At 40.2% G+C, this 14,960-nt stretch overlaps 2 protein-coding genes across 2 annotated transcripts; one reads left to right on the top strand and one right to left on the bottom strand.

The window, feature by feature from the left end:
• Window positions 1-4,740: 4,740 nt before the first annotated feature.
• On the top strand, window positions 4,741-5,046 carry LOC147630885 (uncharacterized). Its single transcript, XM_086809943.1, has one exon. It carries the CDS (start codon window positions 4,741-4,743, stop codon window positions 5,044-5,046), a length of 306 nt encoding a protein of 101 aa, XP_086666069.1.
• A 6,385-nt stretch (window positions 5,047-11,431) lies between these two features.
• On the bottom strand, window positions 11,432-13,914 carry LOC147630884 (uncharacterized). The gene is made up of 4 exons (XM_086808966.1): window positions 13,214-13,914; window positions 12,469-12,565; window positions 12,322-12,381; window positions 11,432-11,710 (listed from the first exon to the last, which is right to left on the bottom strand). Exons 1-4 carry the CDS (start codon window positions 13,549-13,551, stop codon window positions 11,630-11,632), a joined length of 576 nt encoding a protein of 191 aa, XP_086665092.1. The 5' UTR covers window positions 13,552-13,914; the 3' UTR covers window positions 11,432-11,629.
• Window positions 13,915-14,960: the final 1,046 nt, after the last annotated feature.

Below are 14,960 nucleotides of genomic sequence, written 5' to 3'. Positions count from 1 at the left end.
AGAAATATTCTTTAATCAGAATTTCTCTGACCTTCCTAGAGATATTATCTCCATCATCAGGAAGAAGGTCTAGATTCATGAGGTTCGGGATTTGATAGTAGGTAGAAGGAGAATTATGTCTAGGGGTTTGATAGGTATAAGGAGAATTATGTCTAGGGGTTTGATAGGTAGAAGGAGAATCATGTCTAGGGGTTTGTAGTATGTCCTGAATGCTCATTATGAGTATTTGTTCTTATCAAGGCATTCCTGAAGATTGGGGTGATGTACGGAATGCATGAGTGAAGAAAGCAGAAGGGCTTCTAGGGTTTCTTTCACAAGATCACGATCTAGAGGTAGACAGCAAGAAAATGATTCAGAGGTTAATGATTCAAGTCAGTTAGGAGGACAGTCCGCAAGAACATTGGAGGACTGGGCGAGGGGTGTTGCTCAATTGGTGGGTGTTGCTGCGGTACGACCATTGATTTCAAGAAAGCGGTTACAGTTTGATCCTCTTCTGCTAAAAAGAAAACCTAAACCTAGGATAGCTCCAACAGCACTCGGAATGGCACATCGAGGGGCGATCGCTGATCTCAAAGTTAAGACACCGAATGATGTGTTGCGCAAGATAAAGAGAATTGAACAGAAGAAGATATTGGTGCAGGATTTTGCTCAGAAATTTACCCAGTTAGTTAATAGATTGGAGGTGGCAGAAAGACCAACCCCAAAAATGTTAGCTGGATACTTTTTGAAGGGTTTGAGGAAAACCATAAGGTCTGCAGTAGCCAGTGTGGATGTGGCTACAGGAATGGATGATCTAGTAGAAACAGCTGCTAGAGTGGAAAAGAGATATGGTACATTGAAGGATGACTCCGACAGTGATTCGGACAGTGATTCAGAGTCCGAGTTGGATTCTGATTCAGATGATTCTGAGGATTGTGATTCAGACTCAGATAGCTCTGATGATGAAAAGAGCAAATCAAAGAAAAAGAAATCTAAAAAGAATCAAAAAAAGACAGAGGAAGAAAGACAAGAAGAAGAAAAAAGAGGAGGAAAAGAGCAAGACAAAGAGAAAGAAGCAAGACAAAGGGACTCAAGAATTGGATAAGTTGCAAAAGATAAAAGAAATGGGGATTTCATCATCTGATAAACCTCACTGTCATATTTGTGAGAGGGATGGTCGTCTAACATCAAACTGTTGGTATAATCCACGGTATAGAGGTCCAGTTCTAGATCGGATTCAAAAGCAAAGACAGGAGACTCAGGCAGCAGTGGTGTAAGTTGCCCCAGAAGTTCAACAGAGAGGAAATCAAAATTGCTATCCTCCAAGTCAGGATTACAGAAATCAATGGAGACCTCCAAACAGACAATGGAATAGAGGAAGAGGAAGAGTTCCTTGGCGGAATGAATGGAGGAATAATTGGAATGAGTATGATAATCAAAATCAGGCTCCACATCAACAATGGAATAGAGGAAGAGGAAGAGGAAGAGTTCCTTGGCGGAATGAATGGAGGAATAATTGGAATGAGTATGATAATCAAAATCAGGCTCCACATCAACAGCCTAGACAGGAAGAGAATCTTGCTCCACAGGTTAACCTTGTGTTAACAGAAATTCAGCTTGTGGTGAGTCCACCATCGGATATCCCAGAGAGTGAAGGAAGGAAGTATTTACAAGAGAAATCAGTGTCAGCAATGCAAATGGCATGTGACTATTCCAATTGTGTAGAGAAAGAAGATAATGTTGAGGTGATGGCAGTAACTAGATCTCAGAAGCTGAAGTCTCCATTGGAAGATGAAAAGAAGAAGGATGAGGTTGGTTCAGTTTCACTCTTTGAAGAATTACTGCATACTCCTTTAAATATCACTTTGGATCAATTGCTCAACATAGTGCCAATATTTAAAGACAAAGTGATAACTGCAAGGAAGAGGCCAGAAGCATTAGAGGTAGAAGTATGCAACATGTCACCTGGAGATGTGGATTGGAGAGTTCCTACCATAAATCTAAAGTTTCAGGGGAAGGACTTTACTAAGGTTTTATTAGATGGAGGCTCCGGAGTGAACATCTTACCTGAAGGGGAGTTTCTAAAATTGAAGCAGATGGAGTTGCAACCAGCTCCTTTCCAAGTGCGGATGGCGGATCAGAGGAAGGTCCAGCCTATCGGGATGTTACGACACACCAAGAGGTACTGATTTCTAGTTTGTCATTCCAAGTAAATTTTGTGGTCCTGAAATTGGAAGACACACGAGGAGCTTATCCAGTGTTATTGGGGAGACCTTGGTTCGGCACAGCAAAACTTAAGCAAGACTGGGAGAAGGGTGAAATTACTCTTAAGAAAGGCTCCAAAACAGTGAAGGTTAGCATGACTGATAAAGTAGTTTTAGCAAAGGAAATTAAGCCTTTATATGCTCAAGCAATCAACTTGGCATCGGAAGTCACAGATGATGAGGAAGAGGACTATCTTAAAGCAAATCCGACAGTAGTGCCTATTTTTGAAGTGGATGGCATTGACATTATGGCTAGGTACTGGTTCATAGGGAAATCTGATCTTCGGTGTGCTCAAGTGGAGTTGGAGGGCCCAAAAGGGTCCGACCTGAAGGAAATCTCAAGGGAGGAAACAACTTCTTAGATTTTGGATGTTCAGAGCAAGGACTCCGAAAAGGATGCTGGAGAAGCTATCAAGCAGGCAGAGGCATTGTATGAACATACTCTGGGAAAGAGTTCTAGAGTAAAAGAAGATGAATTGCAAGATTTAGATCTGGGTACAGCGGACAATCCAAGGATTGTCAAGGTTAGTGTGCACCTGGATTTTGATTTTAAGGAGCAATTGAAGAAGTTGCTGCAGGAATTTATTGATGTGTTTGCTTGGGACTACACTGATATGAAAGGGATGGATCTACAGATTTATCAGCATCAGATTAATCTTAAAGAGGATGCTGTACCAGTGGTGCAACAGCATTACCGCATGAATCCGAATTATGCTCGACAAGTGAAGGAGGAATTGGATAAGCTCCTAAAGGCATGGTTTATTAAGCCAGTGGATCAGGCCGCATGGCTTTCCCCCATTGTAGTAGTTCCAAAAAAATCAAGAAAGCTGAGGGTTTGTGTGGATTATAGGAAGCTGAATGCAGCTACAATAACTGATCCATTTCCCTTGCCATTTGTAGACACATTGCTTGATGATGTTGCTGGCCATGAAATGTATAGCTTTCTGGACGGATTCTCAGGGTATAATCAGATTAGCATGGCAGAAGAAGACATGGAGAAAACTGCATTCATAACAGAGTGGGGAGCATTTGTGTATACAGTGATGAGTTTTGGGTTAAAGAATGGCCCCCCGTCTTTTTCAAAGGTAGCATTCAAAACATTTGAGCCATATCTTACAGATTTCATGAGGATTTTTATGGATGATTTATCAGTGTTTGGGAAACAGTCATTGCATTTGGAGCATTTGAGGAAATGTTTGCAAAGATGCAGGCTGTTTAGAATGTCCTTGAATCCATTCAAATGCGCAATAGTAGTCCGCAGAGGAAAGCTGTTAGGACATATTATTTCAGCAGAAGGAATGATGGTTGATTCCGACAAGATCCGAGCAGTTCAAGAAGCTCAACCTCCATAGAATCTGAAAGAGTTAATGAGCTTTTTGGGTCAGATTAAATGGCATTGTAGATACTTGCACTATCTGGCAGATATTTGTGCCCCATTGTCTCATCTCACCAAAAAAGACATTCCATATGTCTGGGGGGAGAGAAGAATGCATTTGAAATCCTAAAGAAAATATTGGTGGTAGCACCAATATTGCAGCCACCAGATTGGCTTTTACCTTTTCATGTGTTTGTAGATGCGTCAGATGTTGCAATCGGAGCTGTTTTAATGCAAGAAAAGCAGAAAGGGTGGTACCGGCCTATCTATTATGCAAGTAAAATGTTGTCACCACAGCTGAGAAGAATTACACAGTGACTGAGAGAGAAGCTTTGGGCATGGTTTATACATTAAGGAAGTTCAGACATTATTTATTGAGCAACAAAGTGGCTTTCCATGTTGACCACCAAGCTTTGCTGTATTTGGTGAAGAAGCCCCAGTTGACAGGAAGGCTGGCACGATGGATGCTCTTGTTGCAGGAATTTGATTTTACTATTATTCATACTTCAGGCAAGTTACATGCAATTGCAGACTATTTGAGTCGGATTGAGCATGGTGAAGCAGCAGTTGGAGTCTCAGATCAGTTACCAGATGCCAGTATCTATGCTGTTATGACTTTTCAAGTTGAAAACTGGTATGATAAGATGCTGAATTTTTTGCTAGATGGAATGATGCCAACACAGATGACAGTGGATCAGAAAAAGAAGTTTGCTTTGAAGAGCAGACCTTTTATAGTCATTGCAGGGTGTTTGTGCAAAAGAGGTATTGATCAGATTATATGCAGGTGTGTGCTTGATGAAGAGCAGGAAGCTGTATTGAAGGAGGCTCATAGTGGCAATGCTAGCGGACATTTCTCAGGAGAGATTACAGGTCAAAAAATCCTACAGGCTGGTTTATGGTGGCCTCTTGTACTTAAAGATGCTCATAAGTTCTCCAAAGAGTGTCTACAGTGTCAGAAAATGGGACAGCCAGGATCATCGGAGAGAATGCAAGATCATCCAATAATGCCTTTGGAACCATTTTAGAAATGGGGGCTTGACTTTGTAGGACCAATTAAGCCAAGAGCTAGCAGAACAGGTACCAGGTATATACTAGTGGCTATACTGATTATGGCTACTGATTATGGCTACTGATTATGCCACAAAATGGGTAGAGGCAGTGGCTTTGAGAGATAACAAGGCAGCTAGTGTAGCAAGGTTCCTATACAAGAACATAATGACTAGGTTTGGATGTCCTATGGAATTGGTCTCTGATCAAGGGACACATTTTTTAAATTCAGTAATTCAGGAGCTGACAAGGACTCACATGATGGTACACAAGAAATCATCCCCGTATCATCCGCCGCAGGCAAATGGACAGGCGGAGAGTTCAAATAAGATTTTGCTCAGGATCTTGAAGAAAATAGTGGCAGATCACTATAAGGATTGAGATGATAAATTAGATTCAGCTCTGTGGTCCTTTCGGACTGCCTTCAAAGTGTCGACTGGCATGACGCCATTCCGATTGGTGTATGGGATAGAAGCGGTTGTTCCCATGGAGTTTGTGGTTCCGACACTGAGGATTTCTTTAGAATATAGATTGTCATCAGAGGAGTCATTAAAGCACACACAGGAGCAGCTATTACAGCTGGATGAAGATAGACTACTTAGTGCTCTTACAGTGGAGGTGATACAAAAGAGGAGACAAGCATGGATAGCAAGGCAGATCAAGTTTAAAATTTTTCAGAAGGGTGATTGGGTTATGATGTATAATTCAAAGCTGGGACCACATCCTGGTAAGCTCAAACTTAGGTATTTGGGTCCTTATAAAATTACAGAGGATTTAGGGCAAGGCACGTTCCAATTGACAGACTATTTTGGAACGGAGGTGTTGAAACCAGTTAATGGATTCAAGCTCAAGAAATTTTATGGAGCTATCCCAGGCCAGAAGGGCATTCATGAAATAGGTCTGGATAGAAGGTTCGATGTTGACTCAACGGATACACAGCGGAATGAAGTGGAGATCATGTCCGCAGTATGTGAAGGGGTGATTCCGAAGGGAGGATCCGAGGCGTCGGCGTGTTTTGTGCTGACGTGGCGTTTGGAATTTTTAAATTTCAAAATGATGGTTTTGATTTGTGTGAAATGTCTAAATCACATCGAAATGAGGATTGGGGGTTTTCGAGTTGTGGGAATGGAATATCCACTTGAAACTCTTGAGGTGGTTGACGGGGCTGAGTGTCAAATTAGTAAGTGTCCTATTTCTGAGCGGGCCATGCAGAAGGCAGCCGTAGAACAGCTGGAGCGCTTGAACAAGCTTAGGAGAAGCTTAGGAGAAGCTTAGCGCTGCTAGACATGCCCCAAACCCGCAGTAATTCTATCCCGACGGCAATGAAGAAAGGGATGATGAGGGTGGAGTTTGGTCCTCCCGAAGGTACAAAGGGGTATTTCATGGTTAGGAATGCATCTCCACAGAGGCAAGTGCAGTGTACCTGGTTTTTATCCAAGGTGTGCCTGTTGGTGAAAAATTTGTATATGAGTAAGGAATCTTATGCAGTGCTGCACAGTGCAAAAAAAGGATTGAGTATTGATTGGGGTTCTTTTCTTCATGAGAAATTGCAGTTTTATGCAAGGCTTCGGGATAAAAAGAAGGCAAGTTTCGGTGGACCGTCTAGCCCCATACATGGCCGGGTTATTTACATATAGGGATTGGCTTTGTTCTGATCCTACTCATGCAGAGCCGAAGGCGACCATGAAGGAGCCTGTGGTGGATGGTGGAAACCTCAAGAGAAAGTTGCAATACATGGCAGGGTCAAGCATGAAGGCAACTGTTGAAGCGGATTTGCTTGCTACCGGATATTCAGAGCAGGAGGTGCTAGAGGCAGTGGCTAAAAAGAAGCCTTCTTTAGTGGTGTTTGTTGAGGGAGATAAAGCAAGGGGTAGCAAGCCTAAATCGACTATCATCAGATATAAATTAAAGATGCCAAAACGAAAGGGCGCTGGCGGATTGGCATTGCAGGCTTTAGGGAGTTCTGTACCATCTACTCCTGTAACACCAGCAGTTCAGATGATCATATCTAGGGTTGGATGTAGCCATGAGACCTGAAGAGGTCATCACAAAGTTATAATCAGTACAGCATTATATAAGGCAGCAAGCTAAGCAGGGAGAGAGACAGAACGCTGCTATGGAGGCTTTGGAAAAGCAGCTAGCTGATCATGAAGCAGCAGGATTGGATGGCATGCGCAAGGAAATAGAGAAGTTGAAGGAGCAGAATGTTCAGCTCAGGAAGCAACATAAGGAGGAGTTGTTGGGTGTGCAGAATTCCACACAGCATTGTTCAGACAGTGGACAGAGGTGTTTAAGCAAGAATGCAGGTCTGAGTGGACTCAGACAATGGACAAAGTGGCAGTAGTTTAAGCAGAGAACGAGTTTTTACAGTCTCGGATTGCTGCATTATCAGAGTTAGAAGGGGAAATCTTGGAAGAGAATCAAGTTCAAGGAGTAATAATAGCAACAACTGAAGATGTTGAAGTGATGAAGAAAGCAGTGTGACAGAGCATGCATTAGAATTGTGGGAAGGTTTGCTGTTGAAAATGGAGGAATGGATTTCAAAGCCTTATCAGGAGGTGAAGGCTATGTTTACTTCTGAAGTGGATGAGGAATATGTCATGCGGATTAAAGAGCTTGAGGCAGAGAATATGAAGCTGTCTAATCAATTGTTACAGCAGACATTGCAGGAGGTTAAGGATGCAGTTCCAGTGGAATCTCGTGTGTTTGCAGTGGATATTCAGATAGGAGGACAAGAGGCATTGTCGCCTATGGTTGCAGCAGGAGGTGATATGGCTAAGAGTCAGAATTGGATGGTTAGTACATCTGAGGAGACGGAAAATCAGTTTGAATTGGTGAAGATGTCAAGACCTTTGGCTGATGATGCAGAGATTTCGAGAAATACGGTACCTTGGATTTGGTTCCAGGCACTACCGTTTGCTATCAAGTAGGAAGCAGCTATCCTAAATCAATAGAGGATTTTTGGTCGGATCAAGGGATTATGGGAAACGGGTCCGCCTGGTCAGGCTCAGGCCACTGGGCTGTGCCAGTGTTAGGGCTCTACTTACAATACCATAGATTACTTTACTTTGTTTTAGTTTTCAAGTTTAGCAATTCCTTTTTGTAAGTCCTTTTGCAAAATACCTTAGTCGGACTTTCATTATGTCTTGGGACATTCCGATGAAGGAATGCGGTTATAACCACTTGTAACTGATGCGGGCTTTTAATCAGCCGTACTATTGTGTTTTTGATATGATGCATTAGGGAGTTCTGTCTGCGCTCTGTAATGGCATTCGGATCCAGTTCTATTATCTACATGTGTATTCTGATTTCACTCTTACTTCTATGTATTCTGAATTAGGTTTAGATAAAGTCTGATTTGAGTCAGGAATATACAAGAAGACAAGGAGAAAATAACTTTTATCATTGAGTGGGGTGTCTTTGGGCAACTGTCATGATGTTTGGCTTGAAAAATGCACCTTCTACTTTTCAAAGAATGGTGCAAGAGATCTTCTATGATGACTACTTGATAGACTTCATGAAAGATTTTGTAGATGACTTCAGTGTGTCTGGAGATAAGGCAAAGCACATCTATTATTTGAGGATGTGTCTCCAGAGATGCAGAGATATAAGGCTTAAGCTAAATCCAACCAAGTGTGCATTTGCAGTAAGATTAGGAACACTGATAGACATAGTGTTAGCCCAAGGATTGGCATAGATCTTGCTAAAGTGGAGGCCATGTCTTAAATGTTTGCTCCTTAGAACATTAAGCAACTAGAGAGGTTCCTTGGTAAGGTTAAGTGGCATGCTAGATTTTCCAAATATTTAGCACATAGAGATTATCCTCCAGCTGTGCGAGATAAGGACATCTCACGTTTTTTAAGTGGGGTAGGATGTAAGATTCCTCCCTCCAGCTTTTGATGATGAAAAGATGTAAGAACCTCCCCTTCAGTCTCTTGTAATCATCCCCCCCTTCAAAAATGGAAAAAGATCTTGTTTAACCCTATTTTGGTCTAGAGAGAGAAAATTTTTAGAGAGAGATAATAAAAAATTAAAATATTTTTGGATAAGTATTTTCTTCCAGTCAATAGGAAGAGATCCCTTGAAACAGAATTTTAATCAAAAATTTCTAAGTTGCATTAGATTTGGATAGTGGTGGCTGAACCAAGGAGTCCCCTAGTTTAAAGTTCTAAGCCTTATTAAATTATTGTGAATTTTAAAACTGTGATACCCTTATCCATAAGGTTGGAAAATAAAAATTAATAAAAAATAAAAAAACTTACAATTCTTCAAAAAAAATAATAAAGAAAGGCTCAAATAAGGTGAAGGTTCCATAACTATGAGTTTTCAGATATTTTAGGAGACTTTTGGGAGGCCTTGTGACACCTCAGGGGGATGGGAAGAGGCCATCAAGGAGGCACCTAGAAATCACATCAAAGGAGCATTTTTTTATTCAAAAAAAATCATAAAGTGACTAGATATTTCATCTTTCTCCTCTTCCAAACTAGATCAAAAAGTGAACAAAACTAGTCTAAAACTTGTCCAAATTGGATCAAATTGATCCCAGTTGGGCTTGGTTGGTGGCCTATCTCACCTATAAATAGACCGCCATTCCTTTGTATTTTCATCTTAGAGTAATTCCATGCTAGTGTAATTTCCATTTTAGTGTATTTTCATCTTCCCTCCATTGTGAAGTGTTGGTGCTTCACTAAACCTCTTCTTCTTTGAAGATTACCCTCTTTTTGGTGGCCAAGCCTCTTCTTTAAAGGCTACACAACTTTTGCAAGGTAAAGATCAAGCAAACCAAGGGTAAGCTTAAAATAGTGAAGTTTATTCTTTTTGTTTTATGTTAATCTTCTTCCTAACCTCTCTCATGCTTAGAAGAATTTTATTTTATGGGTTTTCTCTTAAAACCATGCTTTTTTTTATTTATGTTATTGTTTAAACAAAGTAATATTTATGTTTATGCTTAGACTTATGCATAAACTAATTTTTATATTAAAAGTGAATTTTTAAGCATTCTCATTTCATAGTAAATGCGAAAAAGTTATGGTAAAATTTTATCATTAGAAAATGAAAGTTTATGCATAATAAATTTTATTCTAAAAGTAGAATTTTGAGCATTCTCAATTCATAGAAAATACATGAAAGCTATGGTAAATTTTTTAGAAAATGAATTTGAATGTATGCATAAATAATTTTTATATTAAATGTGAAATTTTGAGTATTTTCATTTTGTAGAAAACGTGAAAAAACTATGATAAACTTTTATCATTAAAAAATAAAGGTTTATTCATAAATTAAATTTTATGCTAAAACATAAACTTTAAGTATTCTCTTTTTATAGAAAATGTGGGGAAGCTATGGTAAAATTTTTATCATTAGAAAATTAATTTACACATAATAAATTTTATGCAAAAAGTGAAGGGTTGAGCATTATTCATTTACCAAAAAAATAAAGAAAGCTATGCACAAATTTTCCTAGATTCATTCAATTTATGAGAATTATAAAAAGGATTATTAATATAATTCATTTAAAAAAAATAAATTAGTATGTGTACATAAATGTTTTATGCCGAAAGAGAAATTATGGATTTAATTAATTTTGTAAATCCCATAAGATCACATGCATAAATCTTCTATTCAAAAAGAAGAATATTGAGCATATTTTATTTTGAGAATATTAAGAAAAGAATGTGAAAATATTCATAGAAATGCATCAAAAAAACATGGATAAATTTTAATCAGAAAGAGGAATCGTGAACATATTTAACTTTTGGACAATTGAAGTATACGTCTAAATTCTCGAGAAATAGAATCTTGGGTACACTCTGAACGAGAAAAGGATTTCTCCGAAAAAGACTAGAAATATGCTTAGTTGGATGAAATGTAAATACTTGTAAACTAACTTATTCCTGGATTCCTTGGGAAAGGAATCTGAAATTCTTAAAAGGATCGAGGGTCCAAAAAAGAACATAAATTTAGACTTAATTGAATTGAGTCGAGAAAAAATTACTTTTAACTGAGCCAAGTAGACTTAGAAAGTTTTGTTAGTTATGAAAAGTACAGTAACTGTACTTTTAACCTGAATCTGATAACTAGATTAAGAAAAGTTGATAATCAAACTGATTTGCTCAAAGCGAACATAGACCATCTTGTTTGTAGAAATTGGATTGATGTGGATTGATGAGGATTGATGTGATTGATTGATGTATGGAATGATGTGAAGTGATGTGGATTGATGTGTGGAATGATGTGAATGATGTGCATTAATGTGGGATGATGTGAATTGATGTGGAATGAAGTGAATGAATGTAGAAATGATATGGGATAATATGAATGTGAAAATGATGTGGGATGATGTGAATGAATGTGAAAATGATGTGAATGAGAAAATGAAACCCCTACTTTCATTATCCCTTACTCCCACTTTCTCGATGGGAAACCGAGAGCAACACAACCACAAATTGATTCTTCATGGAGAGACTTGAGTGATGGCATTTTCCAACCATCAACGATTTACAGAGGCTATTTGACCTCAAAAACAACACCGCTATCGTAGAATGATAGCCATCAACACTTAACATGCCATTTTGGACTACATCCTATTGCACGACTTGCAATTTATGTTTGGGATGCGTAAAGATGTTACTTTAGCTGCTACTGCTCAGAAGTAGGAGGAAGAGAGAGATCGGATAAATACACGTACACCAAAGAGGTTCCATGGCCTCCTCCTCCCCAAAACATCAATAGAAAACAACTCAAATGCTTTTAGGTTTCACGCACATCATCAATCTTCGATGCATATGGTTAGGCAGTATGGTAAATGTTAGTTAAACATTCATGAGTCAAAATTTACAGAATACAAACAAAAACACCCCCCTGTCAAGCAGTCAAGGCTCTGATACTCACGCAAAAGCATTAGCTCATAATAAGCCTACATGAAAGATGAAAATGTAGAAGCAGCAGCAAATATCGTCTTTGATCACTTCACTTTTGCGACAATATCCTGAACAGCCTTGTCCATGTCCAAACTCTTCAGCTTGGTAAAGGGCCTTGGCATTCCCTGTCAAAAATAGAGGCTTTATTTAAAGCAAATCTACATTTAAAAAATGCAATAAAGAGAGGAAGTGTTTCAGGGCCCATTCTAAGGTCATACATACTTCACAAAGTTCACAATGGGCCTACCCTTCAATCATGACCGTTCAACTGCAAAGAAGGGAACCAAAAACATTCCTTTATGCCTCTCCCCTTGTAAAAAGTGGGGCTCAATTGCGACCGTTAAATGTAATAACCGTAACAGCAGGTCTCTAGAAGTTAAGAATTGAAGCCAGCTCTATCACACTAAAAAAAGCCCTTATCAACAAACCATAAAAGGCAAATCAGTCTAATGCCACAGATTTTATTATAACTATACTCTCTGCAAACTGCAGAACATATAAACCAGCTTAAGTAGGGGAACAAGCTTCCCCTCATTTCCCCCTATTGAAGGCTGCAATGCAGCAACAATGCGAGCCTTCCCAATAAGACTAGTGAGCCCATCTCTTCAAGGATCAAGGGCTGTAACGCACTCTTCAACTGTAAACTTTAAGCCCTAAGATAGAGCAGTAGGACTTAAATGCGCAAGCCTCTGTGTGCCCTCATATTTACAACATTGATATAGATTGCAGAACTTACCAGCAGCGACAAATAGATGTTGCCCTCCTTGCCGCGCACCTCAAAGCAGCCTTTCCTTGGCTGTGGCAAGACAAAATAAGAGAAGATGGTATTACACGCAATCCAAGCCTCCCCAAGATCTATACTAGTACAAGCAGAACAACCAACCTTGTCCGGGTTAATGAGCACTTCAATTCCAGGAATGGCTTTGGTTAAACCTGTCTGCACCTTGGCAGCCCTAGTCTTGAAACAGTTGCACTCTTTACTACAGATACAAAAGAGTGCATCTGTATCAGCGCGAAAAAATGGCTTATCAAAAAATCAAAGTACTTTTCCTCAACCAAAAATTAGCAACAGGTAAATTTCCAGTCTAGATGCTACCAAACCTATCAATGATTAACCTTACCCTCTAACAACATGCTTGACCAACACTAACTATCCATCAATACTAGACATTTATCATACAAATCCAACCAATAATCCATAAGAATACATTAGCCTCTGACAACTTGCCACGGTCCATCAAACCTTGAACCCTTCTTATGAATTATTTGACCAACAATTCAATATCCATGCATACGAATTTCTGTATCAATAATCAAAAGCAACAACACCAACTACCATCTAAACCCATGCTTTCCGTGCAATGATAAAGCCCCAAAATGTGATTGACGTTCACAACATCGTACCTCCATGGAATGCAGACCATACTAGACATGCACTCGCAAAGCGCAAGGGCATGTACAGCTATTAAACCTCCATGTCATAACACCTACACCAATACTAGGCGTGCACTCACAGACGTTAAAAAGCATACGCAGGTTACATAACTCCACGATATGGTATTGATTATCACCCGAAACCCATAGTGGCTGAGCATTCGTGAAGCTCACAGAATACACAGCTTGCATACCTTGCCTCTATGACAATCACCTTGTCGCTATCCAGAGCTTCCTCATCCACAGCATCTTCCTCGTATTCGCCCGAGTCCTTAACATCATCATCAGCACTGTCCTTCGTTGCAGCGACAGCCTTTTTCGCTGCAGCTTTCGGCTTACGGCCTCGCTTCTTCTTCTCCTCCACTTTGGTCTTCTTGGAGAGCGATTCAGCTTCTGCTTTGTTTTCTTCTTCTTCGGCAGCTATGGCTTCCTCTGCAGAAGCAGAGACCTCCTGCTTCACCACATCTTCAGAGGGGAGCTTGTCTGCTGTTGCAGCCGCCTTGCGAGGCCCGCCCTTTCGCTTAGGAGCCATGAAAACCTTGAGTTCTCAGAGACTAGCTCCACTCTTGCAAAAGCCTGTCCTAGCTTCTCAGAGAAGATGCTGATTTAGAAAGAAGCGCTCTGGCAGACCAATTCTCTCTCTCTCTCTCTCTCTCTCTCTCGTGGAGACCTAAACTAACTATATCTCTCTCTCTCTCTCTCTCTCTCTCTCTCTACCTATCTATCTCTCTCTCATCTTGCAGTGTTACACAGCCCAAATAGAGGCTACATGAAGGGGCCACAGATTGCATTCACACATCGTGCAGAAGCCTTTACTAGAGGCTATGAATGGCAGGGCAGACTACACCCATAATGGCTGTCGTATGGGCAGCAACGAAAGCTTAATGCGGGGAGGCACTGCCCGAAAGCTTAAATGTGGGGAGGCGGGCCGCGGCAGTGCTAGAAAAAAACCCAGCTCCTGTTAAAATTTTTTTTAAAAAAAGCGATTGAATTTACTCGTCTTTACAAAAACCAATAAAATTTATAGGTTTTTAGTTATAAAAACCTATCCGGGGTTCGTGCCAAACCAATTGCCAAGCGACAACAGCTAAGACTCAATCCTCAAGGTCTCTCTCTCTCTCTCTCTCTCTCAAAGTTGAGGCTTGAGTCTATATAAGAGCACCTTTCCATGGGCCCAAGTTACTTGAGGCCTTTATGTATAGCGACACTTTTCCACGCGTGATGGGAGGGAGCCAAGTTAACTGTTGTAACTTTACGGTGCAAGTTGAGGCTATACCCAACTCCTCATAACCTTGTGGAAACTTGGTGTTCAATGAAAGGCATAGTTGAGGCCTAGTTAGCCCCGGTTATGGGCCTCAAGTAACTAGATCCCATAAAAAGTGGCCCTAAGCGTAAATTCCTACATGGAGGGTGTTCTTGATGGGCACCCATGCCATTCAAAATAACAAGATTGGGTTACCTAGCATCCCCAAATTTTACTTATTTTTCCATTTAAAAGGTCAAATACAACCTATAAGGCCATCAAAACTCAAACTTGTGCACATTCTATTATATGCTAGCTCTCCCTGGAAGCCTTGTGTCAATTGATACTTTTTACTTTTTGGTTACCAAGCATCTTGAAAAAAAAATGCTCTTTGTTATTCTCCTAGCATGCCCCCAAGTTCCTAGAGCATGGTTCACACACACAGCGAGGAGATTAAAACTTTGAAGAAGAAGACCTAGAATAAAAAAGTAGCATGGCATGATAATAACTCACCACCCAACCATATACCTATTACCAATGGTACTTTGTGTGAGCACACGTCTATACCTACTAATCTGGACTTGCACTAATTGGTCCCTCAAGCATACACACTAATAGGCCCTCTCTAGCTAGCTTGGCTTGACATATGAATCAGGCCTTCCTTTAGTCATGCCTTAGACCGTCAGTGAGTGACTGTG

Source organism: Cibotium barometz, chromosome 15 (genome assembly GCF_041138505.1).
Source record: "Cibotium barometz isolate CiBa-2024 chromosome 15, ASM4113850v1, whole genome shotgun sequence".
In the NCBI taxonomy this organism is placed as follows: domain Eukaryota; kingdom Viridiplantae; phylum Streptophyta; class Polypodiopsida; order Cyatheales; family Cibotiaceae; genus Cibotium; species Cibotium barometz.
This window is presented reverse-complemented; position numbering and strand designations above follow the sequence as displayed.